The sequence below is a fragment of the Microchirus variegatus genome (genome assembly GCF_963457635.1).
Source record: "Microchirus variegatus genome assembly, chromosome: 12".
NCBI classification, from domain to species: Eukaryota; Metazoa; Chordata; class Actinopteri; order Pleuronectiformes; family Soleidae; genus Microchirus; species Microchirus variegatus.
The window spans coordinates 2704248-2725908 of NC_139813.1; the positions used below are offsets into that span (position 1 = coordinate 2704248).

Below are 21661 nucleotides of genomic sequence, written 5' to 3' on the forward strand. Positions count from 1 at the left end.
TCAGACTTGACTCTGACAAAGTCAAATAAAACAGAACAGAAAAATTTTCGTCAACCCACACAAAATAATAACCAGGCAGATCAAACACATCAATATCACAAAAGCAATCAATCAAACCATCGCATGTGATTTTCACCATATATTTTGTTCACAGTGCACCAAAATGGAGAGAAAGAAGGCGTGCGCCTCAGCTGAATGGTTATTCACAGTTCAGTTGTTTTGAGAAAAGTACGTTTCCGTGTTTCCGCATACCACAGTCCAGTGCATGCGTCACCACAAAACAATAACTCAACCTCCGCTCCGGGTTTTACCGCAGACTCCACCACAAAATACGGAAGTAAACTCAAAATAAGGAAATCAACTCAAAACTAGCCTACGCTGTCGGGGGCCGACAGCAAGGAGTATATACGCCAACTTGTCCAATCCTTAAAACTTTCCAATATACCCAAAGTATACGCACTCGCACCTGCCACTAACTTTTTTAATTAATTATGAATAAATTCAACAAAATAACTGTTAAATATTATGATATAATGCTGAATACACTTTATACATGTTCAAAGTATCCATATAAACTCGATATTGAACACAGAACACCTGAACTCATAAATTTCTCTCTAGTTTTTAATAAAACTAGTTAACCTATTATACCTTGTTAAATATTATGATGATATTAAAATGCTAACCACACCTGCCATATCTTCAAAGTGTCCAAATGTCATGAAAAAGCATACACTATGTTTATTAAATTTCATGAAAAAGCTACAATATGTCCAACTTTCCATTCAATGCATTAATAAAGAAATGGAGGCTTAACTATTTTTTATATGATAATTAATACATGTATATTATAATGTAATAAATATTATGAATAAGTGCTAAATAAACCCATGATATCCTCAATGTGTCCAAATGAGCTCAATAATAAAGAAAAAATGCCTTAACTATTTTTTCTGTGTTCACTAATAAGTTAACCAGTTAACTTATTATGTAACTATTACCAATCATAGCCAAAGTAATAATGATTGTACTTGTAGATAGTTGTTACATGAATCATTGTACTAAATCTGAAGGTAATATCTCCATCAGTCTGTCACGGTGCAGTAAAGAACACCCAAAAAACAAAAATGCACACCGGGTACTCACGGTACCGAAGTCTTTACATTACTCCGTCAGTCTGGCAGTCAGAGTCGGACTTTGCTCCTACTGGAACCGGCATCTCGCGACTCCGGAGACAGCTGATCCGATCGGGAAATACACATCCAACATGCAGTCGGGCCGACGGAACTCGATGACCAGCCGGCTTTATCGCTGAGTCCCAAAACACGCTGGATGTCGCTGGGTTAGGGTTAGGGTTAGTCTTCTCCACGGATCCTCTTTTTCCCTCTCTTCAGCAGTGACTTTTCACTCAGAAAAAAAACCTGCCCTTCCAGGAGGACGGATTCAAGCTGCGCGGGAATCAGTGGATCCTTTCCATAGGAGAGTTGAATGTGGGTGGATGATGGGGGAAAGCGCATGAATGAAGGTGTGTTTTAATGGAAAGGTATGAAACAATGGGATCCTGACTTTGTGGGCGCTACAGGACAGCTGAGGGAGCAGCCATTTCCATTTAGACAACCTGGCTTCAACCTTTCCCAGCACTCCCTCACAGTTCTTTCAATGTCCTCTGCCCAAATCAATCCCTAATTTTAAAACCTCCTGTTCCCCATCTAGGGTTCCCCGGGAGATCTGGGGGGAGTCCTGAGCTCCACCGCCCCATCAGACAAGCTCCACTCTTCCCCCAGTTAATCCTAGCTGAGGAGGCTCTCCCATACAACACCAGGGCCGCCTCTAACTCTCTGACGTCCCCCCGGTCATGAACAAAAACATTTACATCGTCTGCATAACCAGATATGACCACAGAGGGACAGTCAGTCAGCCCTGGAAGAGAGAGACCCCTTAAGCCCAATTTATACTCCTGCGTAAAGTGCTCTGAGTCAACGCAGAGCCTGTCGTAGAGTCTCTGCGTCGTCTCCGACTGCACAAAATATTTTTTAAGTGCGATTGGTCCTCAGGCCGAGCTAAGCTGCTCTGTGCCGGCTCACAGTGAGCACCCGAGCGTCCACAGAGGCGGAGCTCATCCCCGCCGAGAACGTCCCTGCCAAACTATAAATACATCATATCTTAACACACACAGCACATGTTTAGACTCTAAATGGCCAATTTCTCGCCTCAAATTATCTTAAAACTGCGTTCCGTCACACAGAAAAGTGAGAAACGGCCACTGTTTCAACATCAACAGTCTTTCTCTCTCTTTCTCTCTCGGACGCCATTGCTCACTGTAGCCTGAACATGGATGTATAATATGAACTGGATAGAGCTCCGCCCCTTCGCTTCCGTTCATTCCTATGAAGCTGCTCACTCAGCGCATATGCCAAAAAAGTTTTTGACTTCCGCGTTTATTTCCGGGTTATGGGGCCCATAGAGCATGCGCAGTAGTGTCACTACCATAATGTCTCTCAGCTATGTGAACGAGCCGTCCGCGTTATCGACTTGCTCGGCGCGTACATGAACAGCGAAAGGCATGATGGGAGTACGCTAATGACGTGCGCTAGCGGATTTCATGAATACCGGCGTCACGTTAACTTCGGCTTTAAACCATGGATTTGTAAATAAATGCAAAACCAACGATAGCGAAGTGAGTAAGCTGGAAAGTACAATGACGGAGTTAAAGATTAAAACGATCAATAAAAATGGTTTATTTGGGTTAGGACCGTGACTATTACTTTATATGTGTTACAGGAATCATGTTGTTTTTGTCGGTCACAGCTCCACAGTCCACACCCTCATCAGTGTCTCGATGTCCAGGACTGAACACAGTGATAAAGTGCAGCATGTCAGTCTCCTCTCCTCAATGAATCCACACAACAGCTCGTTAATGCATCGATAATACGTTAAATAATAAATGGTAATGAGCGCCGAATAAATAACTAAAACCTGCTTTGTCATAATATTTTAAAAATGTAAACGAAACCCCCTCATTGTCTTAATTTATTCACATTTCTCATAAAGTTTTCATATCGTACGGTTCACTGACAGCAGCGCTGTTCCCGAGACGCCACATGACTGCGCTTTGCTGTGCTCGTACACAGCTGTGACGTCACTCTGAGAAATAAGATTTGTCTGGGCTTTTTATGGCCTTTAGGAATGTTTTTCAAACATGAAACTCCATGAATTAAAAATATAGAATATAAAGATTTCCCGTGTCCATGTCTCCAGGTGTCCTGTGGACACTTTTATACGCGTCTCTTTTACTATTGTGGTCAATGGGAAAATTGCTTTTTGGGCTCCATGGGATTTTTTGTTGCAGTACCCACAGTGGCCACCATGCAAAAATTGTCTTCAAGGCATAGGGGGCGGAGCTCTATCCAGTTCATATTATACATCCATGGGCCAGAAGCACAAAAACCTTGCGCAGCGACCCCTACTGATCGGGCAGGAAATTGCACCGCGTATCCATCACCACCACGCAGAAGTATGAAGGCTCGAGTCGTCTCCGTGGTTACGCAGTCGGATAACGCATACGCAGTCGGAGAAGTATAATGTGGCCTTTAGCCTTATGAGGAGTGGCTCGAAGGCCACACTGTAGAGCTGGCCTGAACGCTTATTAGGAGCAATTTAAGGTTACCAAAGAAAAGTGTAAAAATGGAAGAAAGATTTTTACTTGCTCTCTCTTCCCCTCTCACAACCACACACCACCTGAAGAAGAAGAGCATACTCATACTGCATTTCTAAATGACTCCAGATGGCTATTTTTTTAATAAGTGCGCTTGAAGAACTACAAATAATGCAAAGAGTAGATGGAAGAAAGCACAAAAAGTGGCCACATGCATGTTTAGAGGGATGGGTTCACGGACATAGGCTTCATCGGGGGACATGAAGTCCTGCACCAGGCCACACAGCTTTAAGAAAGACGCACGGGTCATTCTGAATTTCTTCTTCCATTTACATGCGTATACAGAGTGAGGACGTCCCAGTTCCACCAGTGCTGGCTTTAGACTTTTATCCACTGCTCTTTTGATTTGCGAGTGGACTGGGATATGGGAGTGGGCTGAGGTAAAGGAGCCAAGAAGTAGTTTATCTTCTTCCTCCCTTCTCCTTCTCTTCTCCTCAGCTGACGAAACATGAAATCTTCTAATATTATCAAGTTGCTGCTAAAAGAGCAGGCCTATCATAAAAACGACTGCGAAAACAGTTTGCATTGTGTTTGTTATATTTGTGTCCATAGCGTTGTCTTGTTCTGTACTGTGTAATATAAGTAATACTGAGCCAACACATGATGTGCTGCTAACTCTACTTTTTATTCACCACTTTGGGAACAACAGTCTACATCTGTGGCAGCGGTAAAACTGGGAAGTAAACACACACACGTCACATGCGGCAATCATATTCATGTACACAGATTACCTAAGAATATTACAGGTGTAACGTTAAACCGAGATGACAAATGACAGATGAGTGTTTTCAGTACGCTCATGTGCTATCAGAACCCTTCCCGAACCCCAGACATTGAGCGGAATTAAATAAAGGCAATTTAACATGTTTCCATGTAAACTTCAATTCAGAATTATTATTCGCATGTAAACTCGAAGGAGAACAATTACATTTCGAGCAATTAATTCGGAATTAAAAAACATCATGTAAACGTGAGCAGTGTGTCAGTCAGTCAGTCAGTGTGTGAGACAGAGTGGACATACCTGTGAACAGTAGCCATCAGCTCATTCTCTCTTTTAGTCTGCAGCTCAATCTTCTTGTCTTTCTCTTTGATGAGAGCACAGCCTTCATCCAGACTCTTCTGTAAATGACTCACAGTTTCCTCCAGGACTCTGGCTTTCTGCTCCACCTGCTCCTGCTGAGACACACACAGCAGGTTGCCAGGTCAGTTGTCAGATTTGTGACAGATCAATGTAAGTAAGTCTACCATGGACACACAGATTTTTACTTGTTTAACATTAATCCCAGGTCCTGAAATAGTCTTATATAAACATACATATCCATTTTTTCTACCACTTTATCCTCCACATGAGGGTCAATGTCCCAACTGAAACAGGGTAACAGGCTGGGTCACACTCTGGACAGGTCACCAGTCCATTACTAGCTGATTACGAAGTTAAAGGTCATCTATTTTGACCGATGAATTGTTTTTCTGTTAATCGATTAATTGTTTTTTTTGCAGTGTTCAGATTTTTCAGCTTCTTAAAGGTGCATTATGTAATAAATCTAAAGCAACTGGCTATAAAATCCTCCTAATATGTCACAGATGCTCAGGAATAATGTTCATAAAACAAACTGAACTCACCAACAACAGTACAGCCAAAATGTTCGCATTAAAATAATATTTTGCTGACCGAAAAGTTATGGTTATATTTTGAAACTATATAACATAAAAGGGGAGGCAAAAATGAAGGACAGTTCTGTCAAATATGCATAACGTTATTCCATCCGATATGTTCATCCCTAGTCAACAGCCAGGGTCTCTGCAGGTTTCAACAAGTCAAATTTAAGACTTTTTTAAGACCATAATGAACACAATTTAAGAACCATTTCACATCCATACTGGCAAAAAAGTACAAATACATGAAGGAAAATTGGAGCCACAAATCGTTGAACTTGCTGTGGGTTTTCATTAAGTTTTCTCCGCTGCTACACCACGGCGCGAGCACAGCTCACTATAGTGGTGCTCGATAAATTCTCACCGGGCAGCACAGGTGGACTACTTTAGTTCCGTGTTCATAGGCGCGGGAACATATGGTGCTGTGTCAGCTGCAGCCCACCCTGGTCGAGCTTCCCCTAATGGGGTGCTGTGGATTAGCATCTTATATTAATTATTTATATATTTATTTAATATATAAATAAATAAAATGATTAATAATGTGTGTAGTGTGCTAGGGATGGGTTTGAACTCATTTGAAGTGTGTACGACAAAAACAACTGGTCCAGTGCTGTTTGTATCTAGCTTTTCATTTCTGTTTCTTTTTTCTTTTTTTTAAGAATATGGTTAAACAGAGTCTACAGTTTGTTATGCTCTTTGATCTGTGGATAGTCTAATCCTGAGGCAGAATCTTAAATTCCTTTGTCTGCTGAAATGTAACAGAAATATATATATATATATATTTTTTCTTTTTGAAATATGGAACATGCTACGTATCACAGGTATTTGATTTTCCTACTCCTATCACTGAAGTTTGTGGCCTCTATACAATGTTGCATGGGCTACCTTGTTGTTAATAGTGAGTGCACGCTAATAAAACCTGAAACTTGTCATTAGAAATCATTGTTTATTTCGTTTGTCATAGCGATCCCTAAATGACAGTGAGTGGAAACTGTCTACTGAACCTGCTGAAAACATGTGCCACCAAATCATTGTGACGTCATATGTTACAACCCAGCCCCCAGCGCCCCCTACATCAAACAGCTTCCCCGTCTATGTCCGTGTTGTAGTTATGTTATCACATCCTCAAAAATAGAAACATTTAGTTTATGCATGTTTTAAATAAAAGTAATGTTAATAGATTTTTAAGACCTTTTAAAATTGTATTTAAGACCTTTTATGAGATTTTAGGAGAATTTAAGACATTTTAAGGTCTTAAATTCAAATTATTGGATTTAAGAATTTTTAAGACCCCGCGGATACCTTGACAGCTAACGTTACCATACATTATTATACATCTTGATCTTTACTGAGAGAACAGTGTCTTACAGCCACTCATTTATGATAAAACACTCACCCTAGTCGCTCCTCACTCGTTGCTGACGTAGGATACGCCAACGCTCTGGCAACCTCGAGTCTGGAGGGGAGGGGGTGGAGGGGGAGGCGGATACGACTTGCCGCAGTATTTTGAATTTGAGTGCCACATTGTTACAGATAGCGCCTTTAAATGTGAATATTGTCTGGTTTCTTTGTGAATTTGATCAGCACATTACTGTAAACAGTGTTGCTTATGTAACAAATGAGTGAGCCATGCTTCACTTTTTAACTAGCGTCTGTTGCAGCACCCCTAGCAACCCTACTTCCCGAGGTACAGGTTGTAACAGGTAAAAACAGCAATAAAATGAAAAATAAAAACACTCAACAGTTTTCTTTTTGTTATTCTATAATTTCATAAATGCAACAAACTATAGTTCGTTTACAGTGGATGACAAAAAAAAACTTTGAATTAGTATCTTGTATGATGAATTTTATTTAGGGGAGAGGGGCCAAAAATGTCTCTTTTGATAGTAAAGGTTGCTGACCCCTGACCCAGGCAGACTTCACTCCATTGGCATATCACACACCCCTCACCTGGTTTGAATCTTATCTCTCCTGTCACACTCAGTTAAAATCATTCACATCTGATCCAGTCCCCGTCACCACAGGTGTACCCCAAGGCTCTGTCCTGGGGCCCCTGCTTTTTAAAAATATAATTTACCTTCCAGGGTTCGTACCCTTTTTTTAGGATTTGTTTTCCATGACTTTTCATTGACTTTCCAAGACCGAAAATCGGTGCCATCCCACAGTCTTACATGAATGTGCATTTGTTTTGACTGCAAATCTTTGTTAAGACTTTCGTCAAATATAAAAACATATGCAGTTTGTTGCGACACGTCTTTACACGTCATTATCAGCATTTTGCACGTCTGTGTCAGCTCTACCTGTCCACAAAACCCAACTCCACTCTCCCACCTCACTCCCTCACCAACAGTGGGTAAAGCGGCCGCCCCATGTAGAGGCTACGGTCCTCAACGCCCTGGTTTGAATACCTCTCAGATCTCCTCCACATTTCCACTCCTGTCCGCACCCTCAGATCGTCTTCCTCCATCCACCTCACTGTCCCTCCTGCCCGTCATGTCACCATGTGGAGCAGAGCATTCAGCCGCTCTGCCACCCCCCAGACCTCCACCACACAGACTCCCTCCACATTTCAAATCAAAACTAAAAACTGACCGTTTCATAAAATCATACTCTCACAATTTTTATTGTCTTTTGTTATTTTTTACTGTATTTTTTTCTATTGCATTTGTGTGTACAGCTTAAGTGTCGGAAAGGTGCCAGACAAATAAAATGTATTAATGCTGTGTATTGTTGTGTTGTGTTATTGTTGACAGTGAACACAGAGGGTGTGTGTGTACCTGTTGGGCCTGAGCCTGCACCTCCTCCAGTGTAGGCAGGTCACACAGATATTTCTCCAGCGTCTCTATTCGCTCCTGCTTTTCCAGGCTCTGTTCACTCTCTCTCTGACATTTCTTTTTCAGACTACTGAGGTAGCGATCTCTGGTTTTTATCTGAGGAAATACACACACACACACCATGCAGTTACAGTGTTGAAAGTGACCACACAGTGACTCACACTTTTGTTCACACTAACCTTCTCCTGCAGTTTCCTGATGTCCTCTGTGTACTTGTGTGTGACTTGCTTGTATAACTCATTCAGATGGAGAACCTCCAGTTCAGCCACTGCTAATTTCCTGCCAAGCTCCTCATCAGCACACTGCCTGTCAGACAGCTGGCTGCATGGTAACCTCACTACTGCCTCCTATTGGACAAACAGAAGCTGTGCTTTTATCTGATGTGTGATACAGACAATTATGAATTTGATGTGTGTGTATGTGTTACCTTGGTGTTGAGGATGTGGGCGTAGTCAAACCACCCTCTGTGGCTCTGCAGCACCTGCTCAGCTCTGAGCTCATTCTCTCTGATCCGAGCATGGAGCTGCAAGATCTGTTGCTTTTGTCTGAAACAACACAACAATCACTTCTGTTAAAAGATACTGGTCATTCTCTGTCAACCAATGAGCTGTAACAGCTGAGGTGAAGAAGGTCAAATAACACCTGGCAGAGGGCGAGAGTAATGAAAGTGTGAGAATGTTAGAGTTGAAGATAAACAGGCTGAGTGAAAAAATCGGGAGTTATAAAACTACTTTAACACGTTGTTATTGATCCTAATAATTATTATATAATTATATAAGGGAAATCAGACAAAAACAACGTGATTCCTGTAACACATATAAAGTAATAGTCACGGTCCTAACCCAAATAAACCATTTTTATTGATCGTTTTAATCTTTAACTCCATTATTGTACTTTTCAGCTTCACTATATTCACTTCGATATCGTTGATTTTGCATTTATTTACAAATCCATGGTTTAAAGCCAAAGTTAACGTGACGCCGGTACTCATGAAATCCGCTAGCTCACGTCATTAGCGTACTCCCATCATGCCTTTCGCTGTTCATGTACGCACCGAACAAGTCGATAACGCGGACGGCTCGTTCACATAGCTGAGAGACATTATGGTAGTGACACTACTGCGCATGCTCTATGGGCCCCATAACCCGGAAATAAACGGGGAAGTCAAAAACTCTTGGCATATGCGCTGAGTGAGCAGCTTCATAGGAATGAACGGAAGCGAAGGGGCGGAGCTCTATCCAGTTCATATTATACATCCATGGTTGGCGAGTGAGGCCATATTTTTTAAGTGACTCGTGAAATGTTAACAATTTTCCACATAAAGGATTAAACAGATAATGGAAATTGGAGTGCTTTTGATTATTATTATTTTACTGACTATGCATAAGAAGAATGACGTTTACTCAGCTCATATTAGAAGAGAAAATCTTCACTCTTTAACTACAACCACTATGATAATTATAATTAACACCATTATTATTATCATCGATCATAGCATCTTAAAGTCTACATAAACACACATCATTTTCAAAAGAAATACTTTAGGAAATGTGAGACTCTTTTCAGTTTGTTTGCTTATATAAATTATATATTAGTTTCTGAAGCCACGGACATTCTCAAAATCATTTCTGCTGCCTTTTCTCCTCGTTAGTCATGGGCTGACACTGAAGCGCTGATCCTTAATTCTTTGTAATGATGATGCATTCAGGTGCTCCAACTCACTGAACTTTGTGTTCATTATTAACAAAACACATCCTGCTCTGTGTCAACAATACAGAAACTACAGAATATGTAATATTCTCACAGCACTTAGTAAAAATTTGAACATGAACACCTCTGCCTCCCTCAAAGTCCCACCCTCTAGGGCAGAACAGCAGCAGCTATGAGCATGTGCGATTCATTAGCAGCCTGGACACAGAGTGCTGAGGTTGTCCTCTCTACTCTGACTGTAGACTGGGACTGTGGAGGTTACTGTGCTTTAGGAGGTGATCCCGGCAACACATGCTGCTTGTTGATCACAGTAACTGCAGAGTGATACGTGCTTTCACATGAGAGTCTCCAAACACCACAAAACCTCAGCAGATTTAGCAACAGTCACCATGTTGGTAACTCTGCTCCGTCAGAGATGCGGGCGACTTGCAAGCTGTGCCAGTGATCGTGAGGTGCACGACAGATGACAGACAGGTAACTCGGCCAATTATTTTATTCGATCCAAATAATTTAATTGGTCATACTTTCATCATAATAATATGAGAATTAAATAATGATGAGTTTCAAAACCTGGTGGGTTTATTTTACGTTACGAGTGCCACACGCTTATTAGGAGCAATTTAAGATTACAAAAGAAAAGTGAACATTTTGTCCTTTCGCAGGACTGTACAGTGTGAGCATTTCACTTGCATATTCACCTAGAAAAAGATTGTGCCAGTAGAAAAAATAAAAAGTGAGCACACGTGCGAGTACAGATTTCAACCCTTTCAACCACATTTTGATCCTAAAATAAATCGATACAAAGTGGCTCAAACTAGAATAAAACGCATCTGCATACAGACAAGTCATAGCTGTGTGTAATGACGTGAGATAGCAACCAGTGTTAGCGACTTTGGGCCTGATTTACTAAAGCGTTGTGCATGCAAAAACGCACGCAAACTGGATTGCACATTTGCGTTGATGCTGATATACAGTGCCAACCTGGAATTAACATGGATTGTTTGAGGATTTGCATCATTTAATTTACAGAACATGCACACAACTTTGATTGCATGCAATTTTTTATTTTTTTTATTGTGAAGCAAACAACAAATATGACAAAATAACAGAAAAAGTCAATGTGCATAACTGTTCAACCCGTGAAAGTCTATACACCTTTTGCGGCAATCACAGCTCCAAGTGGCTTTGGATAAGTCTATATGAGCTTGTCACATCTTTCCACTGGGATTTTTGCCCATTCCTCCTTGCAAAACTGATCCAGCTCTATCCAAACAACCAATGATTTATAAACGTTTGCATGCCACCAGTGGCGTGCACAGGTAGACACTAGGTGGTGCTAAAGCACCTGCCCTTTGCCCTCAGGACCAAGCAAGTGCCCTTTTGAAAGTTTTTATGTTTTTTTTTTTTTTTGTGGTCCATGCTAACATGATCATCTATAAGTGCTCGTCGATTAAAAGCGTGTGATAATAATGCCCCAATTAATATTCCCTCCACCCCCCACCACACCCGCACACACTTCTGTCAACGTGAACGCGCACAGCGGACACAAACGGAGGCGGCGACAGTGCACAGCCTGCAGCCCGCGCACACCTCCTCTCCTGCCCACCAGCCAGGTAACACATAAATGAATCGAGTCGAGTGTGTTTTTTGCCCCCTAAGCCTCAGTTGCCAAGCTATAACTTGCATTTATTTGTCTCTGCTGTGAAGTAGCCTCTCTCAACGCCACACAGCTGGGCATAAATTAGTCGACTGCTCACCTGCTTAACAAGCTAGACGCTACCTAAAATCAATAATAGATATGACATGATGATGACCACCGCTAGAGTTTGTCATTGGTATCCTACAGCATGTGAATCTATCAGTATACTTACTTAAGATGAATATTTAGTAGGCTATTGTATAGGTTTACATTAGGCTTCATAATTAACACTTATAATTATTATTATTATAAATGTATTTGCTAAATGACAAACAGAAACAGTAGCCCTGTGCTTTGTTGAAATATAACCAAAGAGTCTTATTCATATTGTTGGTCTATTTCCAATTGCAGCAAGACATGGCACCAAGGAGGATGCTGCTTTAGAGAGTGGTCACGCTCACAATAAATAAATATGTAATTACGCTCAACATGTGCCTGTAATGTTTATTTATTTTTTAAATCTCACCCTGCTATAATAAGACAGCCGTCAGTTCTACATGCCGCATAAAGTGCCCTTATTTTTCACTGAGCACCTGCCCCCCAAAATGTCTGTGCACGCCACTGCATGCCACTGTATGTATGTTAGGTCTGATATGTGTCAGTCCTGATAACTGTACCATGTCACATCACACATGTGGTTCTATCAGGCAAATGGGGAATTATGCAAATTAGGGGATTATGTCATTTTGCGACTGTTAGGACAGCCAATAGCTTTCCTTACTGAGGAGTTGGCAACACTGATAGCAACGTCAGTCAGGGACACAGAGTAGCAGGGATAGCAGCGGTTGTAAGTCGCAAAAAATAAACAACTCACGTTATACATACAGTGGACTCTCGCGTGTTCTTTAATACTGTGCAGTTAAAAGAAGAGAATTGTGTCAATGTCCCAATATTTATGTATTTGTGTGTGTTGCAGTACCTGTTAATCTCCAGTTCTCTCTGTCTCAGAAGCCCTTCTTTAACCTTCACCAGAGAGTTGACAGGAAGGCCACTTGTCATCAGTGTCTGCTAACATAAACGTACACATATTCATATGACATACTGTGGTGACATCACTCTGTCTCTTATTCTCACTGTGATGTGGTACAGCTCTGATCCGCTGTTCACTCACACATAACTGAGACTCATTCAGGTTCAGACTAACAGTGAGTGAAACATGTCATCATTGTCACCATCACCATCACCACGACCATCACCATCACCACCACCACCACCATCACCATCATCACCACCATCATCATCATCATCATCATCATCACCATCACCACCATCATCATCATCACCATCATCACCATCACCACCACAGACAGACACAGATCTCACTTCTGCTATGTGAGTGAACTCGTTAGCATAAACGTTAGCAGACTTCATCGTCACAAAAAAAAACAGATGGATTATTCAGCGGCTGAAAGAGAAAGAAAGAAAGACATTTCAGTTAAATATATCATATAGGAGACAAACACAGTGATATTTGAGAAGTGAAATAAAGTTTATATGATTAACAGAAAGTCTGCAATATCAGCAGATTCTGGAGAACAATGTCCAGGATTCAGTGACAAAGGTGAAGTTGTGTCGGAGCTGAATCTTTCAACAAGACAACGACCTTAAACACTGCTCAAAATCTACTAAGGCATTCATGCAGAGGAACAAATACAACGTTCTGGAATGACCATCTCAGTCCCCAGACCTGAATATTATTGAACATTTGTGGTGTGATTTAAAGCAGACTGTCCATGCTCAGAAACCATCAAACCTGACTGAACTGGAGATGTTTGTAAAGAAGAATGGTCCAAAATACCTTCTGCTAGAATCTAGACTCTAATTAGAAGCTATAGGAAGCGTTTAGAGGCTGTTATTTCTGCAAAAGAAGGATGCACAAAATGTTTTCTTTTGTGGAGTCTAAATTTATGCACATGCCTAATTTTGTTTAAATAATTCTTGCACACTTTCTGTAAATCATATAAACTTTATTTCACTTCTCAAATATCACTGTGTTTTTCTCCTATATGATATATTTAACTGAAATTTATTATTCAAACAACTAGGGGTGTGACGAGATCTCGTGCCACGAGATCTCGCGAGATTAAACTTGACGATATTTCTCGTCACGGTAAAAAACTGTCCCGCGAGATTTGTGACCTAAAGAAGGAGAAGGAAAAGAAGAATTTTTGTTTCAATTTGTGGAAGAAGACGTTTATTAAAAGCTCATCCTTACATCAGGGTTTCCCCCAGTGTATTATAAGCCTGGCGGGTCGCCAGCGTTGCTTGTTTATTTATTTAAAATAGATTTTTTTATACACCTCGGGGAACAAGAGCGCATGTAATCAGCGCAGTGCACGCTTGTCCAGGTGCCGATTGAAACCCAAGTCACACTATCAAGTCCGTCATTATTACAGTTACATCGTTCTTGTCAATAAAGATGTTATATTTAGGGATACACCGATAATTCGGCGGTCGAAACACATCTACAACACTGTGGAACAGCACCTGTTAAACGCTGGAAAGTCTCTGCGCAAAAGTGAAACTTGGCTGCGTGCGGCACAGATTATGAACTCCCCGCGACATTCATTTCACAGCAGAGAACATTATCTCTCTTTGAGCAGTTAACTAAAGACATCAGCTCATCTGATCGGCATTTTACTCAGATCTACACGGATCACCTGCACTTCATCGTGACTGTACTCCATCATCGTCATAAAGATCATTTTTCTTATGTGGGGATAAAACACGTAGATAAATTATCCAGTCTGCTTTGGAAGAGAACGCTTGGAGACGCAGGAGCGCAGAGCGAGGAACGGCGCAGGAGAGGGAGAAGAGAACAGCGCAAGGGCGGTGCGCAGAAATAAAAGGGCCGTTTTTGTCTGCACCAGATGAGGCAGATGAGGGGGCACTACCACTTTTATGTTTATGTTGCTTTATTTTACTTTTAAATGTAACCATTGCATGGCTTGTTTTAAGATTCACTGGCCGATTACTTAATTAATATTTAACTTAAGTGAAAAAAATGTATATTATTTATTTAATTTCAAGAGTGTCTTTTTGCAAGACTCTATAGTTGGTGTTTAAGTATTGTTAATAAATGTCTTACAATAACACATAATAGTCATAATTAAACATTTCCACTGAACTTTTACTTAAAGTTTTTTTTTTTAACAAAAAAACGCAGTCGGCCGTCAGTGGGCCCGAGAGATACCACCGGGCTTAGCTGGTTTTCTGGGGGGAAACCCTGCTTACATCATGCATGTAAAGAGTTATACATTTCAAAATGCATGTGCAACTTGTTTAAATAAATCTGTTGGTCCAGTCATATATATTGTCATTGTAATTTTCTCAAAATCTCGTCTCGTCTCGTTCTCGTGAACCTAATATCGTGTCTCGTCTCGTGAGCTAAGTGTATAGTCACACCCCTACAAACAACCTATGATTTATAAAGGAAAATCATGAACATTTACAGGGGTGCCCAAACTTTTGCATACCACTGTATGACTACACGAGTGTAAGGACAAGAAATTATAACATAATAAGCTTTTATACGTTTTTTCATGTATTGTATATATATTGTTCTGTGTAGCAGTGTAGCTCACAACAATAGTAACTGTGCTCATACAGAGCAGGGTGTGGTTTCACTGACAGCTTAGACCAGGAGGGGGTTGTTCTATGTAAATGTGATGATTCTGTCTCTTTGCTCTCAGAAAGTGTAAATCTTTGAGGCCAAAATTCTCCCTAAAGCAGTTTGAGGAGTGCCTACATTGAAATTGCCACATCTTCTTCAAATATCTGATGTGCATGTGTTTGACATTGTTGGAAAGCTTAGAAATCACACTTTCAGGATCTGTAAATAACTCCAAATGTCCCTCAGTAGACTTGTGACTGGTTTTGCCATGACTGGACACAGTTAATCCAATTCAAGGTAATCACATTCACTATTCTAAACTCAGGCTACACAAGATTGCTCCTTCTGTCTCACCATTATGTGATAGATGTGTCAGAGGACACACTGTCGCATACTTTCTGGTTGTGCTCATCACTGACAGGATTTTGGAATAAGATATTTGACTGGTTCTCTAAGGCTTACAAGAGAACTCTCCAACCACAGGTTTGCCTTATTTGTCTGCTCACAGACTACAGCAGACTTGCCTATAACAATGCAGCAATGTCTAATCCTTTTCAGCAATGACATGTCGATATGACCTCAGTTATACTGATGGACTAATTCAGTTGAGAACTTCTCAGTGATATGGTATACGTTTCTTACCTACATGGATAAGTCGAAACAGGGTAAGAACATTGACCACTCTCTCAAGGATTCAGTTTAGATGCAGAACACAATATTGATGATGTTCATTGATGCTCATTATTATTATCATTATTATTATTATTATTATTATTATTATTATTATTATTAATAATGATAATGATATAATAATAATGTCACCATGTTAAACTGTACACAGCTGCTAAAATGACGATGGTGGTGAGATGTAAAAATATTTGTCACAAATGAAAGTTTCTGAGCTGATCATCTTTCCTGTGTGGTTTTATGGATTTATTTTTATATTATTACACTATATCTACTAGGTTGAAATTAATTTCAATTTTCAACTTATGTTTTGTAAAATAATAACAAATAATATACAATATAATAGTAATATATAGTAATATTAATCTAATATACTATTGTTTTGAGGTACTGTAGACTGATTCATTGATATTTGTCCTTTTGCCATAACTGTTATTGGCAGATTAATCAACCAACTATGGATTTTGTTCTCAGAAACTTGATGTTAATGTAATAAATGTTACTAACTTGCTCAAATGTTTTCTATCTGTTTCATGTATTTAGTATTTAGCTTCTACTTTATTTTTATTGAAAATACTGCATATAATTTCAATACAGTGCAGACAAAATGTAGAAACAGAGAAAAAGTGTTTGTATTTGATATTATTAGACAGTTTTATTTGATCAGATGCAGGACACAAAGAAACCTGTTTATATTATATTATATTATATTATTATATGGGCCAAAAAACTTTGCATCAGCAATAGAAAAAATATTGTTCTATTTCTCCAGCATGCATTCTAATTATCCTTTAAACTTCTCAATGAAAATAAAATCCTTCCTCCCTCTCTCTTTCTTTCCTCCATACTTATAGTTAATGTTATGTGCACTCTTACCTGGTTAAGCCCTGGTTCCTGCTGATGTCCCTGTTGCCATGACCAAAGCCCATCTCCACTGCAGCCCTGTGTTCCATTGGCTCTGATGTGACACAGTTCACTCCCTTGCTCTGCTCTGGGTCTGTACTCCATCTGCTCCGCCAGCCACATCTGTGTGCGCAGAGCAGGTTGAATGGGCGAACTTCTGTCAGTGGGAGGAGCCACAGGTGAGTCTGCTTGTTTTGATACGCTGAGGCTGTAAACTTGCCCCCCACTCTGTTTATCCTCAGCTGAAGCGCTGAAGCTCATATCCAGACTGCTGTGTCTCACTGGAGAGGACAGAGCTGAGGAGAGGGACCAACTGCTGGATCTAGTGCTGGGGTTGTAGCGACAGCAGGGGGCAGCACCTGGTGAGCGCTGCAGCAGGCTGTGGCAGTGCAGGGAGGAAGACAGAGGTAAATACAGGTCCACGTTAGAGCCAAGAGGCTCCTTTTTGTAGCCATGTAACAGACCTCTGTCCAGGGAGCCTTGTGAATTTGGATTATACCGACAGCCTGATGTCATGGCAGAGTTGTTCTCAGTTCCAGAGGACAACTTGGTGAGAGACGAGCACCTGCGGATGGGCTGATGATCCCTCATGTTCAGACAGCCTGGTGCACACAGGTGAGAGGAGGACGCTGTAAGATGTAGGGAAGACCTGCTCCACTGAGCTGTGGTGCTGGGTGAGGAAGCTGTTCTGATACTGGTGCTGGGTGAGGAGGACGACGAAGCCGTGACACAGACGGAGGGGATGACATCATCGTCCAGGCTGAAGTGGTGTTGAGACAGCGGCTGGAAAGACAGAGGTGTGGTACTGGAACCAGAGTCATCTGTTGGAACATGGTCATCAAAACATCATCGTCAGCATCCTTCATGAAGTGATCATTTGTTATACGACGTATTGACATTCACCTACAGCCATCATCACTGGAACCAGACTGACACAAAGGCCTTGTTTAGACTTAATTGGATTTTTAAGCATATCCAGATTGTATCTAGCTTGATTTTTGGGGAGTCTGGACAGCTAAAAAACACATTCTGTTTGAATAGCTACTGATCTGTTTCAGTCTGAGTGTCTTCTGCATCCCTCACAGCACCACTCGAACAACAACGGCGTAGATTTGGAGAGATGGAAGTTATTTTGAGGCGCATTAAAAGATCGACACAGTGGAAGACAATAGTTTAAAAAATTGTAAAAGGTATGGAATACAACAACAGACTGTGGGTGGATGAGGACATTGCTCCACTGCCATATCGAATTTCAGTGTTCTTAGTGATGGAGCCAGCAATGGATCAACAACTTTGGTGTGGGAGAGTGAGTGGTTTACAAAGCAGTAGAAGAAAAACAGTGGTGAACATATTATTATGATAGACTAGTACAGACTTAAAGTGGTGAATTTATGAGGGGAGTCTTTGATAAGTGGCTAAAAATCAATTTTTTGTTGACTCCGCACTGACAGACATGTTATCATTGAGAGTGAGTTTCTGTGTCTGGACCTGGTTCCTAGTGATAACAGAGTGCTGGAAACACTTATTGGGTTAAGTAACTCCTGTCCTGGCTTCTCTTCACTGGCTCCCAGTGAAAAGTAGAATCGATTTTAAAATACTTCTACTTACATACAAGGCCCTGAATAATCAGGCACCTTCTTACATTTGTGACTTAATCACTTTATATCAACGGAATAGACCGCTGCGCTCGTTGAACTCAGGTCTACTGGTTATTTCTTAAATAACTAGAAGTAGAATCGGTGGTAGAACATTTAGCTACCAGGCTCCTCTCCTGTGGAACCAACTTCCGCTTTCAGTCAGACAGTCTGACTCGTTTTAAAGACTTTTTCACTTTTTATTCTTGTCATTGTGTATTGTATGTTTTTGGTAACATCTACTGCATGTCTGTCCGTCCAGGGAGTGGATCCCTCACCTGTGGTTCTCCCTAAGGTTTCTACCCTTTTTCCCTTTTACAAGGGTTTTTTTTCCCTGGTAGTTTTTCCTTACCCTGGTCGAAGGTCTAAGGACAGAGGATGTTACCAACCCTGTGAAGTCCCGTGAGACAAACTATGTTTTGTAAACTGTGGGCTATACAAATAAAGATTGATTGATTGATTGATTGAAGTATGCGTCAGTTCCTCATACAACCTCACTTCAGAAAACATGAACTATGCCTTTACCTTCAAGTATGAAGGATTTGCTTTTTGTAAAAGGCAGAGGCTAAAAATATGAGAGATGAAGATGCCTAAAGTTACATCAGGTGATCTGTGATCCACTGTCTCAGCCTGAGCTGTGTACTCCTCTCTGGTGTCTGTGGAGTTGTCAGTGCTGCTCTAATCAGGTCAGTGTGTGCATCACAGTTCTGTGATCTCACTCTCACAGCTCATCACTCCTCATGTGGGATTGAACTCATCAGTGTCAGTGGAGAAGAACTAGAATAAAGACATGAGCCGTTACCTTCCACACTGTCAGAATAGTAAGTGCCAATGCCAGTGTCTCCACTGTCAGACACTGTGCTGTGACGACGTCCACCACAGAAGCTGCTGCTTGGGCCCGTGTGGTTACTGTGCCATGCTGAGTCATGACCAGGGAGCCATGCTGGAGAGCCGCCACTGCCCGAGCCTAAACAACACCATGACAATAGACAGTTACATGTTACAGTTATATGTTGGACTCACCAGGTCACTATGACACAACAACATTTATGACTGTCTGTTGGTGTTAACATCAGTCACAGGAGCTGAAATTAAAATAGGTTTAATGTGTGTTACTGATATGGATGAAATGACAGTTTCTTGTTGGAGTTTGTAAAAACTCTCGTTGCTGGGACAACAGTAGCTCAGTGGTAGAGGTTTGATTCCCAGCTCTGCTACTCTACATTACAATGTGTTCTTGGGCAAGACACTTAACCACATGTTGCTCCTGTGTCCAGTGTGTGGATGGAAGATGAGGGATAGAAAATGTGTTGTATGAGATTGAATGGGTGAGCGGCAAAACTGCAGTGTAAAACGGCTTAGAAAGGTGCTAAAATAAAGACAGCTGCCACACACATAATGTATGTTACGCGTGTCATTTTGAATTCAGACAGATTAATTCACATATATTAAATACAGAATTGAAATATCACACTAGTGTGATCACATGATACAGCTGCACATCATTCATTTCCACCACTGATCAAACATTCATGTGTGTGCTGACTGAAGGCAGCACTGGAAGAACGATTTCACCTTAACCTAACAACAATCTTAGTCAAAATCTAAATCTTAACCAGTTCCTCAGAAATTAGATCAGGTTTTGGTCTCCACGAGGACTAGTGGTCCTGACAAGGTCAGTGTTGAGACCAGAAATGTCCTTAAGAGCTACTAAATACAACACACACTCACCCGTTCTACTAGAGTCGTATCCATCTTCACAATCTCCTCTGGGCCACATTGTTAACGAGGACGAGCTGGATGGATGGACACACACACACACACGCACACGCACACGCACACACACAGCGTCCGAGAAGCGAACAAAGGCTGATTCCCACTCACAGGAAGAATCCACGTTGAGTGTGGAGCTCAGGTCATGACGTCGGAGAAGATCAGTGCGAGAAGCGTCTTCTGTGTCCGCGAATAACGGAAACCTTCCTGTGATTTTGGCTTCTACGTCATGCACCGGAAGTGGCCGGGGTTACTGAGCAACAGTGACTCCTCCTCTTCCGCTGCTCAACGCTGCCAGCGCAGCAAATGTTTCAGGAGTCTATTCCTGACATTACGGTGCAGGGTAGAGCTCAGCAAAGTCTGTTATCTATAGGATTTGTTTCAGTTTAAAAACCTTTACAATAATTTAATGAGGTTGAACCTCATCTCTGTTTTAAATTAGGATTAAGATGTGTATTATGGCTGAATTAGACTGGTTATAGACCGGGATCAAGTTCCATCCAAAGAAGTGTCCCAACAAGAATAGCTGCACAAACATTATGTGTGTACGAGGTCAGTGAAGGACTCACTGCACAGTAAAGATGTTGAGGAAATACAGACTCGGAGAACGTTCATATAATATAAAACCTTTATTTTGTATGTTCTGCACATACACACACAATTATTATACACATTCTTGTCTGATTGGTGTTGTTTTATGACCGGATATGACCAGTTACTAGAAATAAAGACAAAGTAAAACACGGGAGCAAAATCAATGGACATGACTGAGAGACGGTGACACAAAACAAAGAACTTTTAACTGTATCTATTGTATTAAGTTCCAAGTGTAATTCAAGAAAGACAGATACTGGATCTGCTAATATAACAACAAATAAAACCCATTCAAACATCAGACACACATAACATTTACTGCGTTTGACACATGTCCTCTTGTTTTGGAGACTGAGGCCACCACTCCTCCTTTCTGGATGCACCAACATCTGCATCTGCAACACAACATAAACTTTTCAATCTTCCTGAGGAATTGTGGCACTTCAGAACATCTCAGAAAGGATTTGTTTTCTAATCCAAAATGACATTAGGTGTTATAAAATGTAGATATGGCTTTGAATCAGTCCCTACATTAGGCACAGATGTGTTCTTGTCATGATTTATGTTTGTGTCACAATAAGTTTGTGATCTTTAAAAAGTGGGTCCTTGCATTTGAATCTTGGGAAACACTGGTCTACTGGTTTGCACAGCTGCCATGTTGTTGTGTTATAGTAAGCAGGTGTTTTTAGTCATCTGTTCAGTACACACCAGTCAGGACAGTGTGACAGTGAAACCGTATGAACTCACATCATCAATCTGACTATTACAACTGTGATTTTCCCCACTGTGACCTGTGTGAAAATGACAGCTGTGCAAGAAGTGTTTTATACAATTTATTTACAC

The 21661-nt window shown here is 40.9% G+C and overlaps 2 protein-coding genes across 2 annotated transcripts in view; both read right to left on the reverse strand.

The window, feature by feature from the left end:
• The window catches only part of cep85l (centrosomal protein 85L), a gene marked incomplete at both ends in the record, with an annotated part of 30065 nt that extends 9834 nt beyond the window's left edge, over window positions 1-20231 (reverse strand). The window contains 8 exons of the mRNA XM_083899080.1: window positions 4737-4891; window positions 8149-8301; window positions 8385-8552; window positions 8633-8750; window positions 12534-12619; window positions 16791-17638; window positions 19254-19418; window positions 20183-20231. Of these exons, the coding sequence (XP_083755206.1) occupies window positions 4737-4891; window positions 8149-8301; window positions 8385-8552; window positions 8633-8750; window positions 12534-12619; window positions 16791-17638; window positions 19254-19418; window positions 20183-20231 (1742 nt within the window). The remainder of the gene's footprint in view (window positions 1-4736; window positions 4892-8148; window positions 8302-8384; window positions 8553-8632; window positions 8751-12533; window positions 12620-16790; window positions 17639-19253; window positions 19419-20182) is intronic.
• Window positions 20232-21133: 902 nt separating this feature from the next.
• Window positions 21134-21661, reverse strand: part of cenpe (centromere protein E) — a gene marked incomplete at both ends in the record, with an annotated part of 52585 nt that continues 52057 nt past the window's right edge. The window contains one exon of the mRNA XM_083899081.1: window positions 21134-21213. Within this exon, the coding sequence (XP_083755207.1) occupies window positions 21134-21213 (80 nt within the window). The remainder of the gene's footprint in view (window positions 21214-21661) is intronic.